General features: G+C 49.4%; 2 protein-coding genes across 2 annotated transcripts; one reads left to right on the forward strand and one right to left on the reverse strand.

Annotated features, from left to right (window-relative positions):
- Window positions 1-902: 902 nt before the first annotated feature.
- CDKL1 (cyclin dependent kinase like 1) lies at window positions 903-13,781 on the forward strand. Its single transcript, XM_030949636.1, has 9 exons — window positions 903-1,163; window positions 3,550-3,671; window positions 6,652-6,724; window positions 8,519-8,609; window positions 9,407-9,607; window positions 10,773-10,855; window positions 11,230-11,286; window positions 11,779-11,934; window positions 12,763-13,781. The coding sequence occupies exons 1-9, from the start codon at window positions 996-998 to the stop codon at window positions 12,868-12,870; spliced, it is 1,059 nt and encodes a 352-aa protein (XP_030805496.1). The 5' UTR covers window positions 903-995; the 3' UTR covers window positions 12,871-13,781.
- A 1,181-nt stretch (window positions 13,782-14,962) lies between these two features.
- DMAC2L (distal membrane arm assembly complex 2 like) lies at window positions 14,963-19,740 on the reverse strand. Its single transcript, XM_030950292.1, has 4 exons — window positions 19,351-19,740; window positions 17,932-18,140; window positions 15,913-16,084; window positions 14,963-15,482 (listed from the first exon to the last, which is right to left on the reverse strand). Exons 1-4 carry the CDS (start codon window positions 19,440-19,442, stop codon window positions 15,368-15,370), a joined length of 588 nt encoding a protein of 195 aa, XP_030806152.1. The 5' UTR covers window positions 19,443-19,740; the 3' UTR covers window positions 14,963-15,367.
- Between the last annotated feature and the right edge of the window lies 1 nt (window position 19,741).

The following is a 19,741-nucleotide window of genomic DNA, read 5'->3' on the forward strand; positions in this document are numbered from 1 at the left end:
AAATACTTATAAATAATATAAGTTATATTTATAAATAAGTTATATTATTTATAAATAGGTTTATAAATAAATATTTATACATTTCTATAAAATATATAAATATAAAAATAGAAATAAATATTCCTCCTCTGCAGGAGATGGTTAACTCTGGGGGGGTCAGTCTTGCCAGCTGAAATGTGAGGACTGCACATCCCTGATGAATGTGGCTTGGGAAGAAAAATAATTAGTGGATCTTTGTTCTGAGTGGGGAAGCACCTCAGGAAAGGATTGGGGAGGGAGGGAGGAGGCATGAGATGGAGTGCACTCACATTCAGATCTAATATTGAAAGCAATTACCAGCACAAAAGGCTGCCTTGGTCAAGGGATGAGGAGAGGGATGAGGATCCAGAGACCCAGCTGGGTGCACCAGGAGAGAGAACAGGATGGTCAGGGATGGAAAGCTCGACCGAAGGAAGGGTCTGGCTGCTGGCAGGAGCGCTTCAGTGACAGAGACCCAAACACTGGAACCGTGCAGTGGGAAAATGTTCCAGGGGAACCTCCAGGAGCCAGAGGGAAGTGCGGGCGCTGCCCGAGGCTGGCGGACCCTGTGGGAGGATGTTCCCTCTTCCAACCCTGCAGGAAAACGGAGTCAAACCTAGCGATCCTCCGGAAAGGCAGCTGTAAAAACAACGTGATCATGGCAGGGTGGTTGGAGCTGGGAGGTCTTTAAGGTCTCTTCCCACCCAGTCCATGAGTGGTTCTGTGACTCCGTGAACACGGCGCTGCGGGGCACGAAGCCCGGGGGGATCGTGAGGCGCGGAGCGAGTGTGCGGCCCCAGCAGCGGCCATGGAGATCCCCGCTCTCCCTCCCTTCCCCCGGGACCGCCCCGGCCCTGGCGGTGTCCCCGGGGCGGTTCCTGGGGCCGTGCCCGCCGGGGAGGCTCCCCCGCCCGGGGCCCGCCCCGGCCCCGGCTCCGCGCTGAGGCGGCGGCGGAGCGCGGCGGGGCCGCCCGGCCATGGAGCGCTACGAGAAGCTGGGCAAGGTCGGAGAGGGCTCCTACGGCGTCGTGTTCAAGTGCCGCAACAAGGACACGGGGCAGATTGTAGCCATCAAGAAGTTCCTGGAGTCCGAGGAGGACCCGGTGATCCGGAAGATCGCCCTGAGGGAGATCCGCATGCTCAAGGTGGGCGGGCGCGGCGGGACGGACCCCGCCTGGCTGTGCCCGCCATGGCGAGCCCCGGCGGGGAGCGGCCAGCCCTGAGGGAGCTGCAGGGGACGGTCGTGAGGGGTCAGGGTGTGAGGACATCCGTGAAGGGACATCGTGAGGCTACAAGGTGTGAGGACATCGAGGAGGGGACAGAGCGTCCTGAGGGGACGGGGCGTCGTGAGGGGACGGGGTGTGAGGGCAGCCATGAAGAGACGGGGCATGAGGGCATGTGTGAGGTGATGGGGGAAGCAAAGAGACGGGTGTGAAGGAGCACCATGAAGTGCCCAGGTCAGTCAGTTCCTCTGAAAGAAAGCCATTGCCAGAGAATGTCCGACCCTCTTGTCCAGGGATGGCGATGCCGGGTGATCCTGGCCAGGGCAGGCAGAAGGAGCAGGTGGGAGCTGAGGCACGGCCATGAGCAGCATCAGCGCAGTCACGGTGTGCCCGGCACAGAGGGAGCGAGCCAGGCTCTGTCCCCATGGAGCCAGCCATGTCGTGGCCGGTGTGGGCACAGCTCTGCCCTTGGTGTGTGTCACAGACCCCTCTGTGTCCGGGAGATTCCCCAGAACACTTGGAGCCAATATAAAACAAATGGGCAAAAAGTGAGGCTGGGCAGCATGAGGAGGGGGCAGCCAGGGGACACAGCTCTCCCTGCTCCGCAATTGAGAAATCTGCCCCATCTTCTCCTTCAAACGACCTTTCTGAGCCCCTGGCTGTGCAGGATCCAGCTGTGGACTGAATGCCAGGGGCTGTGCAGGGTCGGGTATTCCACAGGGAAGCGACAGCAGAACCAGCACCAGTGAGCCTGGTCCTTGCTGATCCTTTCCTGACCTCTCTGCGAACGCTCATCCTCACAGAAATGGGTTACTCCTTCAGAAATGGGTTACTCCTTCAGAAATGGGTTACTTCTTCAGAAATGGGTTACTCCTTCAGCCTCTGGCTTTATTTTCCCCATGAAATAAAAGCACGGGAGCATCTGCAGTGAGTCACACCCCAGGTCTATCCAGCATGCAGAAATTAGGAGAGACCCCGGAGGAAGGAGGAGAGGATCGGGTAAAGGTTTCCTTCCACACTCCCAGTTTCTAGGCAAGGATTCTGCAGCAAAGGCTGTGCCTGTTGCTTCATCCATCTGCAGACTTTTGGGACTCTGTCCCATCTCTTTGGAACTCTTGTGTTCATTTGGTCTCCATAGTGTCCTGAGGCTTTAGGAATGTGTTGTGTGAAAAAAAATATTTCCTTTTCTTTGTTACAAACTTGCTGCTGGGTGATGGCACACAGTAACCTCAGCTTTGTGTTCCAAGAAATGGGAAGTCTCACTTTTTTTGCACTTTTTCCAGGGTGTTCATGATTTGTACACCTGCTATCCTAGGAAAACAATCATCTAGAAAAAAGCATAATTATTTTTCAGTTATATTTTGGAAGAAGCAGCCAAAGTTTTTCTCCTATCCAAAGTAAACACAGCACATGTAGCTATATTATTTCAGTGAATAATGCTAGATTTACATTAAGATTTAAATGATATTAAACATCTGAAAAGGAAAATAATCATGGCAGAAGTTCCTTGTAAAGCAGCTGGGAGCTGCATCATCCTTAAGGATGCAAAGCTACTGGCACAGCAGGATCTGTGTTGATCACTGTTGACTTTAACAAGTGCAGACCTGCTTGACTCTTTTCAGATTTTTCTCTGCAAATAGTGACTGTTTGTTTGTTTGTTTGTTGAGGCACTTCCTTGCTTAGGCAACTCCTGTTTGTCAGAGATGGAGTGAGATTGTGTTTCTCAGCAGAAAATTACGGGCCTGATAAATCATTTTTCTGCCCAGCAAACACCTTGCAGACCAAGGGATTTTTGTGGCCAGGAGCCAAGGGACGTGGAGTGGGAGTTTGCAGATTCTTGAAATCATAGAATCCCAGGATGGTTTGTGTTGAAAGGGATTGTAAAAATCATCCCATTCCACTCCCTGCCATGGGCAGGGACACCTTCCACCATCCCAGGTTGCTCCAAGCCCTGTCCAGCCTGGCCTTGGGCACTTCCAGGGATCCAGGGGCAGCCCCAGCTGCTCTGGGCACCCTGTGCCAGGGCCTGCCCACCCTCCCAGCCAGGAATCCCTTCCCAATATCCAAGGATAAGGGGGACATTGGGGCTTCCCAGTGCCAGAGGGCAAGGATAGATGGAACGCTGTGCAGAGCTTGTTGCCCACCCATTGAGGTCTGCTCCCGAAATAAGTTCACAGAGGCTGAGCTGTAGCTGAGCTGTGCTTGTAGAAAGGGTTCAGCTTAAGGAATTGTGACCCTGCAGGACAGATCTGTCCCCCACCCCTTCACCCTGTGCAGTTCTGACCAGCCCACCCCCTGTGTGTTGCAGCAACTCAAGCACCCGAACCTGGTGAAGCTGCTGGAGGTGTTCCGGAGGAAGCGGCGGCTGCACCTGGTGCTGGAGTACTGCGAGCACACCGTGCTGCAGGAGCTGGACAGGCACCCCCGCGGGTGAGTGAGTGCACAGCGGCCTGGCCGTGCTGCTGCCCCGGGGCTTTCAGAGCCATTTCATTCATTACAGGACAGGTTTCTTCTCAGGAGGTTGCAGTTTATTGCAGCCCCGAGACACATGAAAAGTCTCTATTTCGGCCTGCACGTTCAAAGAATTAGTCGGAGTTTCTTCAGTTCTCAGTCTCAGAGTTGTTTATTGTATTTTATCTATAAAAATTTTTCTCCTGCCCTGCCGAGGTCCATCCAGCAGGACAATTCCAGGCATACTGACTGCCCCTGGGGCAGTGTTATGTCTTTATACTACAAACTACGTATAACATGTTTACAATTACTTTCCAATACCTATCACCTATGTTAGACAGTGAGCTTCTACTCTAAACCAATCCCAAAGTGCCAACATCACAGCAGAAGATGGAGGTAATGAAGAAAAAGAAGAAAGGCTGGACACGCCCAAGTCCCTCCATCTTGACCCTAAAACCCCTATTCTAAAAACCCCAAAATCTACTTTTTCACCCAGCGATAATTTTATTATTACACTACTTAAACTTCTGTGGCTTTCAGGTCTTCATACAAAGCTGGTAATTTGCTCCACGGGTCCTAATCAAACCCACAGGTGTTCTGGGCTGTGTGCCAGGGTCTCTGAGCCCCCTGGCAGGGGTCCCGGCAACTCTGGACACCCAGAGGGATGTACTGAGTTGCGACACATTCTCAGCAGCCTGGTGCCCGGGATGTACTGCGTTGCTGTGGTGTGCACAAGAAGCCTGGGAGCCGGGACTGCCCGTTGCTGTGGTTTGGCACAAGAACGGCGTGGGGAGCGCACGTTCCCGCGGACAGCACCGGGGCTTGGGAGCGGAGGGGTCATGTGCCTGCGCCTTTGAGGGGCTCTGACTGCCGGGGGACAGCGAACCGCGGCTTGGGAGCAGGGTGTGTCATTGTGTCCTGCTCCTTCTGAGGGCTCTGTGTGCCAGGGGACCCCCAAACCGGGGCTTGGGAGCAGCTGCTCCTTCCACTGCTGCCATCACTGCAGGCACTGGGTGCGACAGTGGTCACAAGGGTTCTTGGGTGAAGGAAGAGATGAGATCCTTGACTCCATTATCAGAAGGCTTGATTTATTATTTTATGATATATATATATGCTATAACTATACTACAAAGAAAAAGCAGGAGAGCTTTTCAGAAGCTTCCTAAGCTAAGAATAGAAAAGTAAAGAATGATAACAAACCCCGCTCTCTCGGACTGTGTCTGAGCGAGCCCAGTTCTGGATTGGCCATTATTTCTAAACATCCAAGCTGGGCCAATCCAGACGGACCTGTTGCATCCCACAGCAGCAGATAACCTATTGTTTACATCTTGTTGCTGAACTTCTCAGCTTCAGCAGGAAAAATCCTGAGAGAGGATTTTTCATAAAAGAAATGTCTGTGACAACTGGGCACCCAAACACAGAATCAGGGACTTGCAGAATCATTTCGGTTGGAAAAGCCTTCTGAGAGCATCGAGTCCAACTGTTAGTGCAGCACTGCTGTGTTCACCACTAAACCCAAGTGCCACATCTACCCTTCTGAACACTTTTAGCCCTTCAGAGTGAGGAGTAATTCCTAAGAGCTGAGCCTGCACCTCTCTGCAGAACTTGCAGGTTTTGGGGGTTTTTTTTTGCTCTCTGCAAAACTCCTCTTCAAGCAGGTGCTTGCACCAAGTGTGAGCTCCACACAGGGTTTGTTCTGTCCACACCTTGTAAATACCACTCCCTAATTATCCAGGTGCCTTGGTGCTGGGGAAATGCTAAAGCAGAAGTCCATAAATCATTTCACAGGCCTGGAGCTGTGAATTTGCCTGCAGCATAGGGGGTTGAGTAAACAAGAGTTTTGTTATTTACTCCCTTTCTCGGGGAGAAAGGAGCATGCTGACAGCGTGTGACAAAGCTGAGAGCTTTGTGAGCTGCCCAGCAGCTGCCACCCCCACTTTGAACCTGTTCCCTGGAACCTGAGGAGGGGATGGAAAACTCTCCTGAAGGAAATGCCTCCCATTTGCTGCCTGTTGATCAGAACAACTCCAGTGTGAAGGAACATGTAACAGCTGGCTGCATGCTTTGCTTTTCAGCTTTGCTGGGGCAGATGGTCAAGTCTTTTGTGGTCAGGTTAAGATGGGTGGGCATGGACTGATTCCAGCTCTTTTGACCAATTCCATCCCCTTTTTTGCTGTCACAGCATCACTCCCATCATTCTGGGATGTTTCTGGAAGGAATCTCTACTCAGAGTGTCACTGACTACTGACAGCCACGTGGGAAAGAAAAACTCAGGCTTGCATTGTTTTGGTTTAGTTTGGGGTAGTGTTTTTATTTATTATGAATCAGAAGCTTTTCAGCGCTCAACATGTGAAATAAAATTGTGTTTGAATTGGGAAATGCCAAGATTGTCACTTCTGCCTTTCCTGGGGTTGTTGAAGATCATTACAGACAGCCAAGGAAGTTCAAGAACTGTTGCCCAGTAACTGAAAGAAAGGAAAGGGGGCTGGGAAGTGTTTGCTGCCTGTGGGAGGGAAGGAGGGGGATCCAAACCAAAGCAGAGCTTTATGCTCTGGTCTGAGCACCCTTCCCTGGCCCATTTTTCACCTCTCCACTCTGGACAAGCAGTGCCATGGCAGCATTCCATGTATCTGTACCATGGATACTGCAGCAGCTCCAGCCCTGAGAGGTGCTGAGGCAGAAACTCCTGCTGGCATTTCAGGACTGCCAGGAATTGTAGGACAGGCTCTGAGATGGACTCACACACTTTGCTGTGTGGTCACCGTGGCAGCCCTTGCTGGCTGTGACACTGGTACCAGACACAAATCCTCTTCTCTTGTTGCACTGACTGGCTTTGGCAGGGTTTCCTGACTTCCCTGATGGTTTTGCTCAGATCCCTGTACAATGTTAGCACTCATTTCCCCTGAAATACTGAATTCATTATTAATGGCCAAAATAAAACTCTGGTTTTTTCCAACAGGGTGCCAGAGTACCTGGTGAAGAGCATAACCTGGCAGACCCTGCAGGCTGTGAACTTCTGCCATAAACACAATGTGAGTCCCCTGAGCTGCACCAATCATTGCTGGAACGGGGCCTTGGAGGAGAGAGGGGGGTTCTGTTGGCATTTTCCTGATTCCAGAGCTTTCATGGGATGGAGTCAGGTGGAATCTCCTGTTTTGAACAGGAAACACATCTGAAATATTGGTGTATAGCCACACCAGCTGCCTTCACTGTCACACAGCCCCTTGGCTTGGCTGTCAGGGAGTGATTTGCTCTAATGACCTTAGACGAGGCTCCAGGAGGAGTGGGAATGATCCTTGTGTGATTCCCTGGGGCCTGCACCACTCCTGCCTTCAGGAACCTGCCCTAGCAGCTCATCAGCTGGATTTCACAGAAAGTGCTTCGCTTTACTGGCATGGGGTTGAATCATGGCACCAGTGAAGTGAAAAGATTTCAAAACTCAGACACAGTAAATCCTTTTTACTCCCTCCTCTGCTCTCTGGAGGGAGACACGAGTTGTGTGCATGTCAGATACTTCAGTGGGAACATTTTAAGAAGCAGGGAAGGAGAAGGAGTCTTTTGGAAAAGCTCTTTAGCCAAACTTAGCTCTAATTTTTATTTTTGTTCATCTGCCAACATTTGAGATTTAAGAGTGGGGCAGGAGATGGCCCTGGAGTGGGTGTTTTGTCTTTGCTGAGAGAATTACGTCCAGCTGAGCCACAGGAACTTGGCCACAGGTGTCTCCTGCTTCCAAGATTTGTTGGTTTGTGTCTTTTATCTGTTCCCCTGCTCAGTCTGGAAGATTCAGTGGAGTTTGAGAGCAGAGGGAACAATGAGATGCTGCAGCCTGAGCTGCTGTAGATCACAGGTAATGAGGTTTTGTGCAGCTGCCCTTTTTGGAGCTCCATGACAGTGTTTGATAAGCAGCATTTCAGTCCTCAGGAGGAGACACAATAATTTACCACAGCTTGGCAAGGAAAGTCCAAGGGGTTTGCTCTGAGGTGATGATAGGAGAGGGACAATGTGAGTGAAACTCCTGTGAGTTGAGTAGAACAAAAGAAATAAAGGTTTTGTTAGTTTGATCAGCAGAAATTCTTTGCCAAGCCCAGATTAAGTTGTTGTGAAGGACAAGGTCACCTCCAAAGAATCACAGAATTGCTGATGTTGGAAGGGGAGATCATCTCATCCAACCCTTCCAATCAGTCTGGCCCAGCTGGAACAGCCTGTTCAGAAACTTTTCCAGTCAGGATTTCAGTATCTCCACGGCTGGAGTCTCCACAGACTCTGGACAATCTGTTTGGGTGTCTGGCCATGCCTTCGTTAAAAAAAGATAAATTGGTTAGGTTTAAATGGAATTTCCTGAGTGTTCAGTCTGTGCCCATGGTCTGTGTCCTTTCACCACCAAGAACAGCCTGGCTCAGTCTCCTTTCCTCGTTCCCATCAGGTATTTCATGCACATCCAGAGTTTCACCTGGAGCCTTTTCTTGGTGGTCCCAGCGCCCTCATCCTCGCCTTGGATGTGACACCCCAGTCCCATAAATTTCAGTGGCCCTTCACTGAGTCACATCCTCCCTCTGTGGGGTGTCTCACCTGTGCTGAGCAGAGCCCTTGCTGAGCTTGGTCAGCAAAACCATTGGGCAGGAGCTTCCCAGGGCATCAGAGCTGGCAGCTGAAGCTGGGAGCCTGCACAGAGCCTCTGCCCAAGCGTGGGCTGTGGACAGGTCACTGTCCTGCTGCTCAGAAACCCTTCCAGCAGGAAGAACTGCCTGCCACAGTGTGCAAGGAGGTCTGGCTGAATTTATCTGAGGGTTAAATACTCCTAACCTTGCTGCTTTGTCTTCTTCCAGTGCATCCACCGGGATGTGAAGCCAGAGAACATCCTGATAACAAAGCACTCTGTCATCAAACTCTGTGACTTTGGATTTGCTCGAATACTGAGTGAGTGCTGAATTTATCTGCACTCTTTATGTGCTGGGAGTGTGGGATGAGCCATTCCAGCCTCACCTGTCTGTGTCTGACACCCTGCAAGTCCTCCCGTGTGGTAGCTGTGTGTTTTCCCAGGGAAGCTGTGCTGAGGGCTGGGTAGAGATTCCTGACCCGTGCAGAGAGGGAGCCGGGACAGGGGGGGACAGCTGTGAACAAACGGAGCTCCCTGCTGGGCTGCTGGGGGTGCTGGCACGGGGGATGGATGGATGGATGGATGGATGGATGGATGGATGGATGGATGGATGGATGGATGGATGGATGGATGGATGGATGGATGGATGGATGGATGGATGGATGGATGGATGGATGGAAGTCGGCCTTGGGCGTCTCGGAGCTGCCCAGCCGTTGTTTGTGCAGGGCTGCAGACACAGCTGGAGCTCTCTGGCAGGAAAAGCCCCTCTGGCTGCCTCTGCAAACAATGGCTTCACATTTTCCGTTGTAAATAAAACCCCCAATCTGGGCTTTTTTAGCTCTTCTTCAGACAAATCACATGGGTTCTGAGAACTGCCCACTGGCTGCTGCAGGGCCCTGCTGTGGAGCTGTGCAGATTTTCATGTGGAGGAAAACACGGTCTTGATTTTTACCAGATCCCGAGTGTTTCCAAAGTTGGGCTCTGCTGGTGGCCAGTGACTCACGCTGCTCCTGCAGCTCAGGCCTGCCCCCAAAGTGTCACAAGTGATGATGGCTCCCGTGCATCGCTCTGACCCCACGTTCCTGTGTTCGTGTCCCTCTGCCCTACCCCGAGCCAGCAGGTCCCAGTGATTACTACACGGACTACGTGGCCACCAGGTGGTACCGCTGCCCCGAGCTGCTGGTGGGGGACACCCAGTACGGCCCCCCCGTGGACGTGTGGGCCATCGGCTGCGTGTTCGCCGAGCTGCTCTCGGGGCTGCCCCTGTGGCCCGGCAAGTCGGACGTGGATCAGCTGTACCTGATCCGCAGAACTCTGGGTGAGCGTCCCCGGCACCCGCAGCCCCGGTGGGGCTTGCCCGGGAGGGAGGGAGGGATTCTCTCTGCGGTGGGAATGGGGAGGAGCCAGGTGTGGTGTTCGCAGGGATCCCAGGACGAGGGAAGAGATGAGAATCCTGACTCCATGTTTCAGAAGGCTGATTCATTATTTTATATATAATAATAACAATAACAATAACAACAATAATAACAACAATAATATGTTGATAATATTATTAAATATAGAATAAATATAGCATAATAATATAATTATAATAGTATTATTCTTAATAAATATTATTAACTATAGAATAAATATAGACATATTAATAGAAATATAATTTATATTAATATATTTATGAATATAGTAACATAATGGTTTTATGTTTATTATTTTATATATTATATTAAAATGATATATTAAAACTATACTAAAAGAATAGAAGAAAGGATTTCATCAGAAGGCTTGAAAGGAAAGAAAGGAATGGAATGATAATAAAATGTTGTGACTGGCCAGAGAGTCCGAGACAGCTGGGCTGTGATTGGCCATGAATTAGAAACAACCACATGAGACCAATCACAGATGCACCTGTTGCATTCCACAGCAGCAGATAATTATTGCTCACATTTCATTTCTGAGGCCTCTCAGCTTCTCAGGAGAAAGATCCTAAGGAAAGGATTTTTCATGAAATATGTCTGTGACAGCCAGGGGGGATTTAGCCGGCAGATCTCTCCCTTTAGAAGGTGCTGGTTGATTTGAGGGGTTCCTGTCCTTAGGAAGGAGCTGGGTGTTCCTGGCATTGTGTGCATGTGCTGACAGGCTCACAGGGAACCAGGCTGAGAATTGGGATCTCTGCCTGCAGACTGCCTGGAATCTCCCTCCACTGTCCTTACCCTCTGGGAAGCTGGGCTGGTGCAGGGCACATTAGGAAAGATGTGGGATGTGCTTGGTGACCACTGGGTGCCCCTCCTGGTCCCTGCTGGGGTGGGGGAGCACAGCAAGTTCAGCTGTCTCCACACAGACAAAAACATGAGGTGCCTGTATCAGAAAGGACCAGGAATGTTTTCCATAAAGGTTTACAAGATCCAGGTGTTTGTTCAGCGTTTGGTACCAAATTAAGCAAATTACTCCAATTTTTTTTTTCTTTTTTAAATTCTTGGTCAAAGGGGATCTCATTCCCAGGCACCAGCAAGTGTTCAGCACCAACCAGTTCTTCAGTGGGGTAAGAATTCCAGACCCAGAGATCATGGTAAGAGCTGCCTGCAGCTGCACTTCCCTCCCTTCCCACCCTGCCCTGTCCTTTGCTGTGCAGTGTTTTTCCTTATCCAAAAGCTTTGTCCTCTACTTTGCCAGTGTGCACCAGAATATTATTTGGAGGTGGCTGAACCTCTCATGACATTTTAACTTACAATCTGTGTAAAAGCAGTCAAAAATGTTTAATCTCTGCTGCTTTGCCCCATTTCTGGGGGCACATCCTCAGAGCTGCCAGGCCTCTGAGCACTTGGAGTGATGGAGACATTTTGTGAGGAACAGGTCATGTTCCTATGGAAAGCTGGGTCTTGGTACCTGATGAATGAAAAATTTGCTAATATGAGTCCATTCACTTATTTTTTTTCCCTGCAGGAGCCATTGGAAGTGAAATTCCCCAATATTTCATACTCTGCACTGGCTCTCATGAAGGTGAGGAAACTCCAGCTTGTGGAGGAACCCAGCACTGGGATAAACAAATCATCTGGTGTGAGAGTCTGGCACTGAGTTTGAGATTCACTGAGAAACATTCCTGGTTTGCTGCCCCATGTTACTGCAGCTGTTCCTTGAGCCACAATTCCTGCTGCAGTTGTGGATTCTCCATCCCTGGAAGTGTCCAAGGCCAGGCTGGACAGGGCTCAGAGCAGCCTGGGGTAGAGGAAGGTGTCCTTGCCATGGCAGGGGGTTGGAACAAGGTGATCTTTAAGGTCCCTTCCAACCCAAACCATTCCATGATTAATTCTTGTAATTGTTGGATAATTAGCTGCTCCTCAAGCTTCATGTTGATTCTGAACAGCCACTCTTAGAATGCATTAAACAATTAGTAACACGTGTACCTGTGGGAGTGCTCCTGGGCTGTGGGGAGCACAGGAATTGTGCAGGGCTGTGTAAGGAGTGCTTTGTGTGATCCTCCTTCTTTTTAAGGGCTGCCTTCGCATGGACCCTGCAGAGAGGCAGAGCTGTGAGCAGCTGCTGCAGCACCCCTATTTTGACAGCTTCAGGGAGGCAGCAGAGCTGGGCAGAGAACACCAGAAGGGCTCTCAGAAACCGGCCAGGCTGGCTCGGAAGCACGTGCCAGGGGTAAGGCTTCCATGGTGTTTAATATCCCCCCTGAGGAGGGGCTGCTCTCTTGTTGGCCCCCAGGGTGGGCTGTGCTGGCAGAGAGGGTGTTGGGCGGCTCTGGGTTCTGTCCTGAGGAGAAAACACCCCCTGGCTAAAGAGTAACTCTGTACAAAGTGGATTTTGCACTGCGGCTCCCTGGGGCACTGGGGATAAACAGCTGAGCCCCGGCACAGTCCGGTTCATCCAGGAATGTGCATTCCTGACAGAGAGCAGCAGGAGGGCTGGACAAACTGCACACTCTCACTGGTTTAATTTTGAGTACTCAGGTGCTTTTAAATCCTGAATTATGGAGATGGAATAAGCATCACTTCTGTTTCTACCCCACACCCTGGGTGTTTCTGTAGCTGGAGCTGCCAAGCAAATTTCTCCCTGCTGCTCTGGCTCTTCCAGACTCCATCCCAAGTCCCCAAATCCAGCCTCACAATGCACCTCATTCCACAGTTCTTTATTCTGTGAGCCACATTCCCCATGGCAGCTCTGAGGCTGAGCTGGGAACGGGCAGGGACGTTGGAGGTGAGGGATGGAGAATTGCTACAGGGTGTCAGTTCTGGGTCACGCTGATTGGCCTCTTCCATTTCTATCACCTGGGATATTTTTCTTGCCTAATGGAATAATTTAATGAGTTGTTCTAGTTGCAATCCAGTTATAAAACCCCAGAATCTTAGCTTGGAAAGTACAGGATTACAGTAGGAATAGTTTTATAGCTCATATTCTGTGTGAAGATTGATTCCATGTGTGCTTTATTCCCATTCCAAACAAATACACGTGGTGTAACTTTTCCTTTAGTTACAGCACCTGCCTCAGCTGACCTGCAGCAAAGTTCTCCCAGCTTTGGACAGCAAGAAGAACTGCTGCAAGACAAGGAAATCAAAGTACCACTTGCCAAACATCTGACCAGGTGACAGATCAAAACTCAGTTGTTCAAAGTCATGCAGGATTTATAAAAGGAGGATTCACAGTGGAAAACTAAAAGTTCTGGCATGTACAGAGTGATCTGTCCTCTACTCTGGGTCACTGATGGAGAGGAAGTGATGCAGAAAGAGCTCCAAGCTCATCTTAAGTGTTCTGTGTACAAAGGCAAATGCATTCTGCTTTCATTCCTGGTTGCCTCCTGGTGCAGGATTACCCCAGCCCAGTGCTTACAGTATGAAATTTAAATCTCTGTCCCTGCATTTCAGACTTGGCAGGAGAGCTCCACCTTGCCAAATACACAAACCCCTCCTGCTTTAGGCTGGGCCCGAGTCCCTCCTGCTTTAGGCTGGGCCCAGGTCCCTCCTGCTTTAGGCTGGGCCCAGATCCCTCCTGCTTTAGGCTGGGCCCAGATCCCTCCTGCTTTAGGCTGGGCCCGAGTCCCTCCTGCTTTGGGCTGGGCCCAGGTCCCTCCTGCTTTGGGCTGGGCCCAGGTCCCTCCTGCTTTGGGCTGGGCCCAGGTCCCTCCTGCTTTAGGCTGGGCCCAGGTCCCTCCTGCTTTAGGCTGGGCCCAGGTCCCTCCTGCTTTAGGCTGGGCCCAGGTCCCTGCTGTGTGAGGGGCTGTGCCTGTGCTGCTGAAGGGCTGAAGCTGTGTTGGTGCAGCCCAGGCTGGGAGGGGTCTCAGCTCCAGAGGTTCACTGGGCTCACTCCTGCCCTTCCAGAGCTCAAAGGTCTCCAAGTGCTGCTGGGGTTTCAGAGGCTCCACAGACACCAGGAGATCAGAGCAACACCCCTGCTGTTTCTTTAGTCTTCCCAGAGCTTCTCCTGCAAGTTTTGTCCTTGAATTCTGCTTCTGACAAGAGTGAGGGCACTTGCTTGTAGTTATAAAAATGATTTTATCAAAACTAATCATGAATGTAATTTATAACAACAGCCAGACACAGGCAGGAATTCTACCTAAGTGTTTGTATTAGAACGACTGGGGTTTGTGGAATCTCAGAATGTAATATTGTGATGATTTTGAATAAAAGAAATTTAGCTTTTTCCAATTTACTGGAGGTATTTTGCTATATAAAACTTTACTGCTGGTCCTCCTCTTTTTACTGACACTTACAGCAAAAATGTTTTGCCAGTACCTTTTGTGTTGCACAGCAGTAAAAGCCCTTTCAGTGGGACAGATGCCATGTCCCGTGTGTGTCTGTGGACCTTCTGTTTCCTTCCACATGGAAAACATCTCTGAGCCAGCACTGTGCATCTGACTGCTTGGAGTCACTGCCTGCTGCCCTTCCCTAGCCCAGACCCAGGGATCTGAGTGAAAATGCTGTGCTGTCCCTGAGGATGAGCCATTCCCACTGGGCTGGCACCAGTGAGGCTCCACCTCAAGTCCTGGGGCATTTCTGAGTCTCTCACAAGCATCGAGGGGCTGGAGCATGTCCAGGGAAGGGAAGGGAGCTGGGAAGGGGTTGGAGAATCCCTGAGGAGCTGGGAAGGGGCTGGAGAATCCCTGAGGAGCTGGGAAGGGGCTCAGCCTGGAGCAAAGGAGGCTCAGGGGCCCTTGTGGCTCTGCACAGCTCCTGCCAGGAGGGCACAGCCGGGGGGGTCGGGCTCTGCTCCAGGGAACAGGGACAGGAGCAGAGGGAACGGCCTCAAATTGCATTGTGAAGCTTTAGGTTTGGTATTGGGGAAATTCCTTCTGGAAAGGTTTGTCCAGCCCTGGCACAGCTGCCCAGGGCAGTGCTGGACTCGGCATCCCTGGAGGGATTTAAAATCCCTGTGGATGTGGCACCTGGGGACACGGGGCAGTGCTGGCCTTGGCAGGGCTGGGGGAACAGCTGGACTCCCATGATCTCCAACCTCAACAATTCTCAATGACTTTTATGTATCAGGAGGGAAGAGGATGGAACTCCAGAACTGCACAGAACTGCTGCAGTCCATCAGCACACAGCAAAACGTACTCAGGGCTGTGTCCAAGAGCTGCTGCTCCTGCACTAAGAGCCTTGTTCCCTTCAGCAGCTCAGTGCTCTGAGGGGGTGACCCTGCCTGCCTGCAGATCATTGAACCAGACAAACTCCAAGGGTGAAGAACACAAAAAAGACCCAGAACCTCTTTTATTAATCAGCACCCACCTACTGGGTGAGATCTCCCAGAGGGAACAGCACCAACAGCAGGCACTGACCACACACACCCCAACACTCCCCCCACTGCCACTCTGCTTCTGTGCAATAAAGCACTGAGAACTTCTGAGGTATTCAGAGCTTCCTAGAAAAACAGGAAACAGATGCCTACGTGCAGAGGCCTGCCCTGTTTGCTGTTGATCCACCACTGAGTTTAAGCTTAATAAAAATGAATGGCATGATTTCTTAAAAGGTCACATCCACCTCTGAGGCTGGACTGGGAGAGCTGGGCTTACTGGAAGTACAGTGGTGTCTACAACTGTAAGATAAATCCTAGGAAATCACATCTCAGTTATGTGCTGCTGTGTTTATTCCAAATCCAGCTCCAGCTCCAGCTTGGGCAGTGCCTGCTGAAGGACACGGAAGGTTGTTTCTTTCTCTCTGATCCCAGGAAGGTCACTCAGATACAAATATTCCAGGTTCCTGTAAATATTCAAAAAGAAAATGGACAACTACTATTGAATTGCTGACAGAGAAGTTGGAGAAATTATTCTACTGCAGTTGTTTTGACTATTTTAGGTGGTGACTGGAGTTTTTGGTATTTTAACTGGTTCTACTGGAAGTTTGTTACTGAAGTGGGTGTTTGGGGTTTTTAGCTGCAGTATCCAACTGCACCCTCTTCCAGGGCACCCAGGTCTGTCCCAGACCCTGAGGCAGGACAGGAAGCTGGGAGGTGGAGAAGCACTGAAAGCTACAGGACACAGTCAAAGTGTGTCAAACAGAGCTGCTGAGGAGAGGGCTCAGAACAGCAGCCAAGCTGATCATTAATTACCTATCCTCGAGCCCACCCCAGAGCCCCTGCAGGCAGCACAACCCAATCCCAATCCCACAGAGCACTCAGTGCCTCACGTACGCCAGCTTGTGGAGTGCAAGGATGCCTTTGTCAGTGACATTGCCACAGGAGATGATCTTCAGCTGCTGCAGGCTCTTCTGGAGGTTGTTGGTCTCGCTGAGCCTCTGCAGACACTGGTCCTGGATGTACATGCACTTCTCCAGCCTGATGTCTGTGACGTGCTCCAGGCCATCTGCAGGGGACAAGGGAGGGTTTGCTCCAGAATTCCAGGAGCAGCCTGATACTACAGGGATAAAATGTTTCTAAAATCATGGAATATTCAGGGGAGTTAGAAAGGAAGGACAGGCCTGGTAGGCCCTGGGGAAATGTTAGGCTGCACCTGTATAATCACTGAATGACCATGATAAATGATAGGATTGTTAGATGCAATGATTGTTTGGTAATTACATATAATTACTGTTTAATTGTAACAAGAATCATGAGAAACTTATGTTGGGGGCTTTGATGAAAATTACAAAATCTATGCTTGGATGAAATCAATGTATACAATAGAACAATATAAGTTTAATAATTCATATGTAGTTATATAACAATGAGGGTATAAAAACATGTTCATCCTGAACCCATGTCAGAGTCAGCTTTGGGTCTGTGCCCCTGACACCCAGAGCTCCTCAATAAAAACCCTGCACAGAATCATTCCCTGATTTTGTGTTCCTGAACACTAACAAGCCTGTGCTGGTTGTTAAGTTCTCAATTTAATAACTGCCCCTAAAACCACCCAGCAACACATTCCTTTATACAGTGGGGCTGTAGCACACAATGAACCTCCAAAGTCCTTCTGTGGTACTTCAGATTTAGGAAAACATCGGGGTTTGAATTGTTTCAGTAAGATTTCAAGAGCTTTGAAATGGGCAAGTAACAAAAAACCTACGCAATTTTGGGTAATAAACAATGACTCCAACATAAGAAAGTGCTAATGCCAGAAATTCAGGGTCCCTTGCTATGAAAAAATAAAACAGCCTGTTCCCATTTTGGTTTCTGTTATTTAAAGACCACCTGAAACACTTGTTTAATCTCTTATTTTTAAGAGAATCTGCTTTTTATTTGTCTTTAGACAAATAAAGACAAAAGACATCACAAATGCCTGGAGAATTAGCAGAATTACAACTTCAGAGACATTATAGTGCTTTTTGCTATGAACTCATCAAAATTGTGGCACTTCCTTAGTGCTATGGCCACTTTGGGTAAAAGCTGAAATTCCCAATGTCTTTCCACTTTGTAACACAGCTCCAGCAAAACCTTGGGGACTGATGAATATTTATAAAGGGGGAAAAACCCCACAAATTATTTATCAGTATCGTGCTAAGGAATGAGAATATGATACCATTATTCATATTTTGATGCAATTCAAATGAAACCCATTAAGAACAATCACAGTGTGTACTGTGAAAAATGTGTATTTTCTGATTGGCTTTTCACAAATATTCAAATGAGTATTATAAGTGTTATGTTAGAAAGTAATGCTGTGTTAATTTTCTTAAGTAGTGTGTTAAATATAGTTTTAGGTTATAACATAATGTTAAAATAGAAACTATGCTATGTAGGATACTTTTTTTCTAAAGAAAGAACTTGGAGCAAGATAGCAGCCCCAGGACACCTGAATCTTTCAGAGAAAGAGAATTTATTGCTCCATTATCAGGACAAATGAACTTCTTCCCACCTTGCTCAGCTATGAGGACGCTGTCAGGATTCAGAGGAAGAAGCTGACACTGCCCAGACAGAATCCTGTGTTTGAATGGAATTTATGCATCATGGATGAGGGGTATGAATATGCAACAGGCTGTTGCTTTTAAGGGTTAATCCTCTGTTAACGTGGGGCCTTTTTCAGGCTTGTGCTGCCCAGAAAAGGTACCCGGACTCTCTGTAACTCTTTGTTTCTATTGTCTCATACTGTCCTAATCCAAATTATCCAAATTATTATTACCCTAATTATATTACTATTTTTATAATAATTTTATTACTCTTAAACTTTTTAAATTCTAAAAACAAGCGACTGGCGTTCTTCCACGTGTACATTACCCAGGTAGTCGAATCCTCTGTACATGATGCAGGAGTCGGTGGCGTTGATGGCTTCGATCTTGTACCTGCCCAGGGGCCCCGTGGGCAGCGCGTTGTAATCCTGCTGCCACTTGGGCGAGCCCTGGTACCGCACCAGGGCCCCGCAGCGCAGCAGCCACTCCGAGGCTGCCCGGTCCGGACCCACGGCTCGGATGCGCTCGTGGTCCACCCTGCAGGACACAGAGAGCACCCACAGCCCGCCTGTAGTGGGGCAAAATAACTCCATGGATCATTAAACTGCTCCACAGCAAGTATCTGGTTATGTGCACGCTCAGAGAAGTGAGGACGTGATTTACCAGAAATGGTTTCTGGGTGATTTTTGGATTGTGCAGTGTTTAACATGAAAAATGCGTATTTTATGATTGGCTTTTCACAAATATTCAGATGAATATTATATGTGTTGTGTTAGAAAGTGATGCTGTATTAACTCTCTTAAGTAGTGTGTTAAATATAGTTTTAGATTATAAAATATGTTAAAATAGAAACTGTGCTATGTAGGATACTTTTCTTTAAAGAAAGGACTCGCAGTGAGATAGCAGCCACAGGACACCTGAATCTTCCAGAGAATGAGAATTTATTGCTCCATTATCAGGAGAAACAAACTTATTCCCACCTCGAAGGCGCTGTTAGGATTCAGAGGAAGAAGCTGACACTGCCCAGACAGAATCCTGTGTTTGAATGGAATTTATGCATCATGGATGAGCTGTATGAATATGCAACAGGCTGTTGTTATTAAGGGTTAATCCTCTGTTAACGTGGGGCCTTTTTCGGGCTCGTGCTGCCCAGAAAAGGTACCCGGACGTCTGTAACTCTTTGTTTCTATTGTCTCATATTGTCCTAATCCAAACTGTCCAAATTATTATTACTCTAATTGTATTACTATTTTTATAACCATTTTATTGCTATTAAACTTTTAAAATTTTAAAAACAAGTGATTAGCGTTTTTCACGCTAATCTGGTGTGAGGTTTTTTAACTTAAGTGGCAGATGCTCTTTATTAAAAGAAGAATACAAATACACCTGGACTTAACTGTTTCCTTCCATGTCTGTAAGGAAAGAAAACCGTGCTACTGGTTAAGGTGAGTTTTAGGGTCAAAGAAGAGCAGGATTTAGGGATGGGATCCATGTGGCCAGCTTGTCTTGGCCATTCCAGGGCAGGGGCAGAGCCCGCACCTTGCTCTGGAAGGTCACGGCTTTGGAAGGGGAAGCAGACATGGAATGACCCCTTGCCAACAATAAACATGCAATCTGAGGGGAAAGAGGAGCATTAATGACAGAAAACGTTTTCTGCAGCGTAGGGACTTGATTGTTCCGCTTCACAAACCGCGCAGAGAATTTGAGGGATCTGAAAGTTAATCATTAACCAGCGACTCACTCTTACTTGTTGAACACGGCATTCAGCCATCCCCAGAAGGCTCTACAACTGCCCGGCGGCAGCGGCGGCTTCCTCAAGAACGTCCCCAAGGCCATCATCACCTTCTTGCAGGCGGGAGAGGGAAAAGGGAGCTGTTATTTGGTGCTATTTGCGGCGCCAGCAGCGCCAGCAGCAGCAGGGGGAGGCCGTGCCGCCCTCACGGCCTGACCGGCGCTGGGAGCCCGGAGGGCCCCACGGCTGCAGGGAGGGCCGGCACCGCCCCCGGGCTGCACCCGGCGCCCAGCGGCCGAACCTTGCCCGGCGGAGCGGAGCGGAGCGGAGCCGGAGGGCAGGGGCAGCAGGAGGAGGAGGAGGAGGAGGAGAGAAGGACGCGCGGCCCCGGCGCTCCCTCCGCCCC

This window comes from Camarhynchus parvulus, chromosome 5 (assembly GCF_901933205.1).
Source record: "Camarhynchus parvulus chromosome 5, STF_HiC, whole genome shotgun sequence".
Lineage (NCBI taxonomy): Eukaryota > Metazoa > Chordata > Aves > Passeriformes > Thraupidae > Camarhynchus > Camarhynchus parvulus.

Excerpts from the sequence above, each read along its gene's own strand:
- CDKL1 (XM_030949636.1), top strand. The coding sequence starts at position 996 with ATGGAGCGCTACGAGAAGCTGGGCAAGGTCGGAGAGGGCTCCTACGGC. Across the intron at positions 3,672-6,651 it reads CTGGACAGGCACCCCCGCGG|GGTGCCAGAGTACCTGGTGA; the intron begins GTGAGTGAGTGC and ends TTTTTCCAACAG. Across the intron at positions 9,608-10,772 it reads CCTGATCCGCAGAACTCTGG|GGGATCTCATTCCCAGGCAC; the intron begins GTGAGCGTCCCC and ends TCTTGGTCAAAG.
- DMAC2L (XM_030950292.1), bottom strand. The coding sequence starts at position 19,442 with ATGATGGCCTTGGGGACGTTCTTGAGGAAGCCGCCGCTGCCGCCGGGC. Across the intron at positions 18,141-19,350 it reads CTGAATGCCGTGTTCAACAA|GGTGGACCACGAGCGCATCC; the intron begins GTAAGAGTGAGT and ends TGTGTCCTGCAG. Across the intron at positions 16,085-17,931 it reads CAGAGGATTCGACTACCTGG|ATGGCCTGGAGCACGTCACA; the intron begins GTAATGTACACG and ends TGTCCCCTGCAG.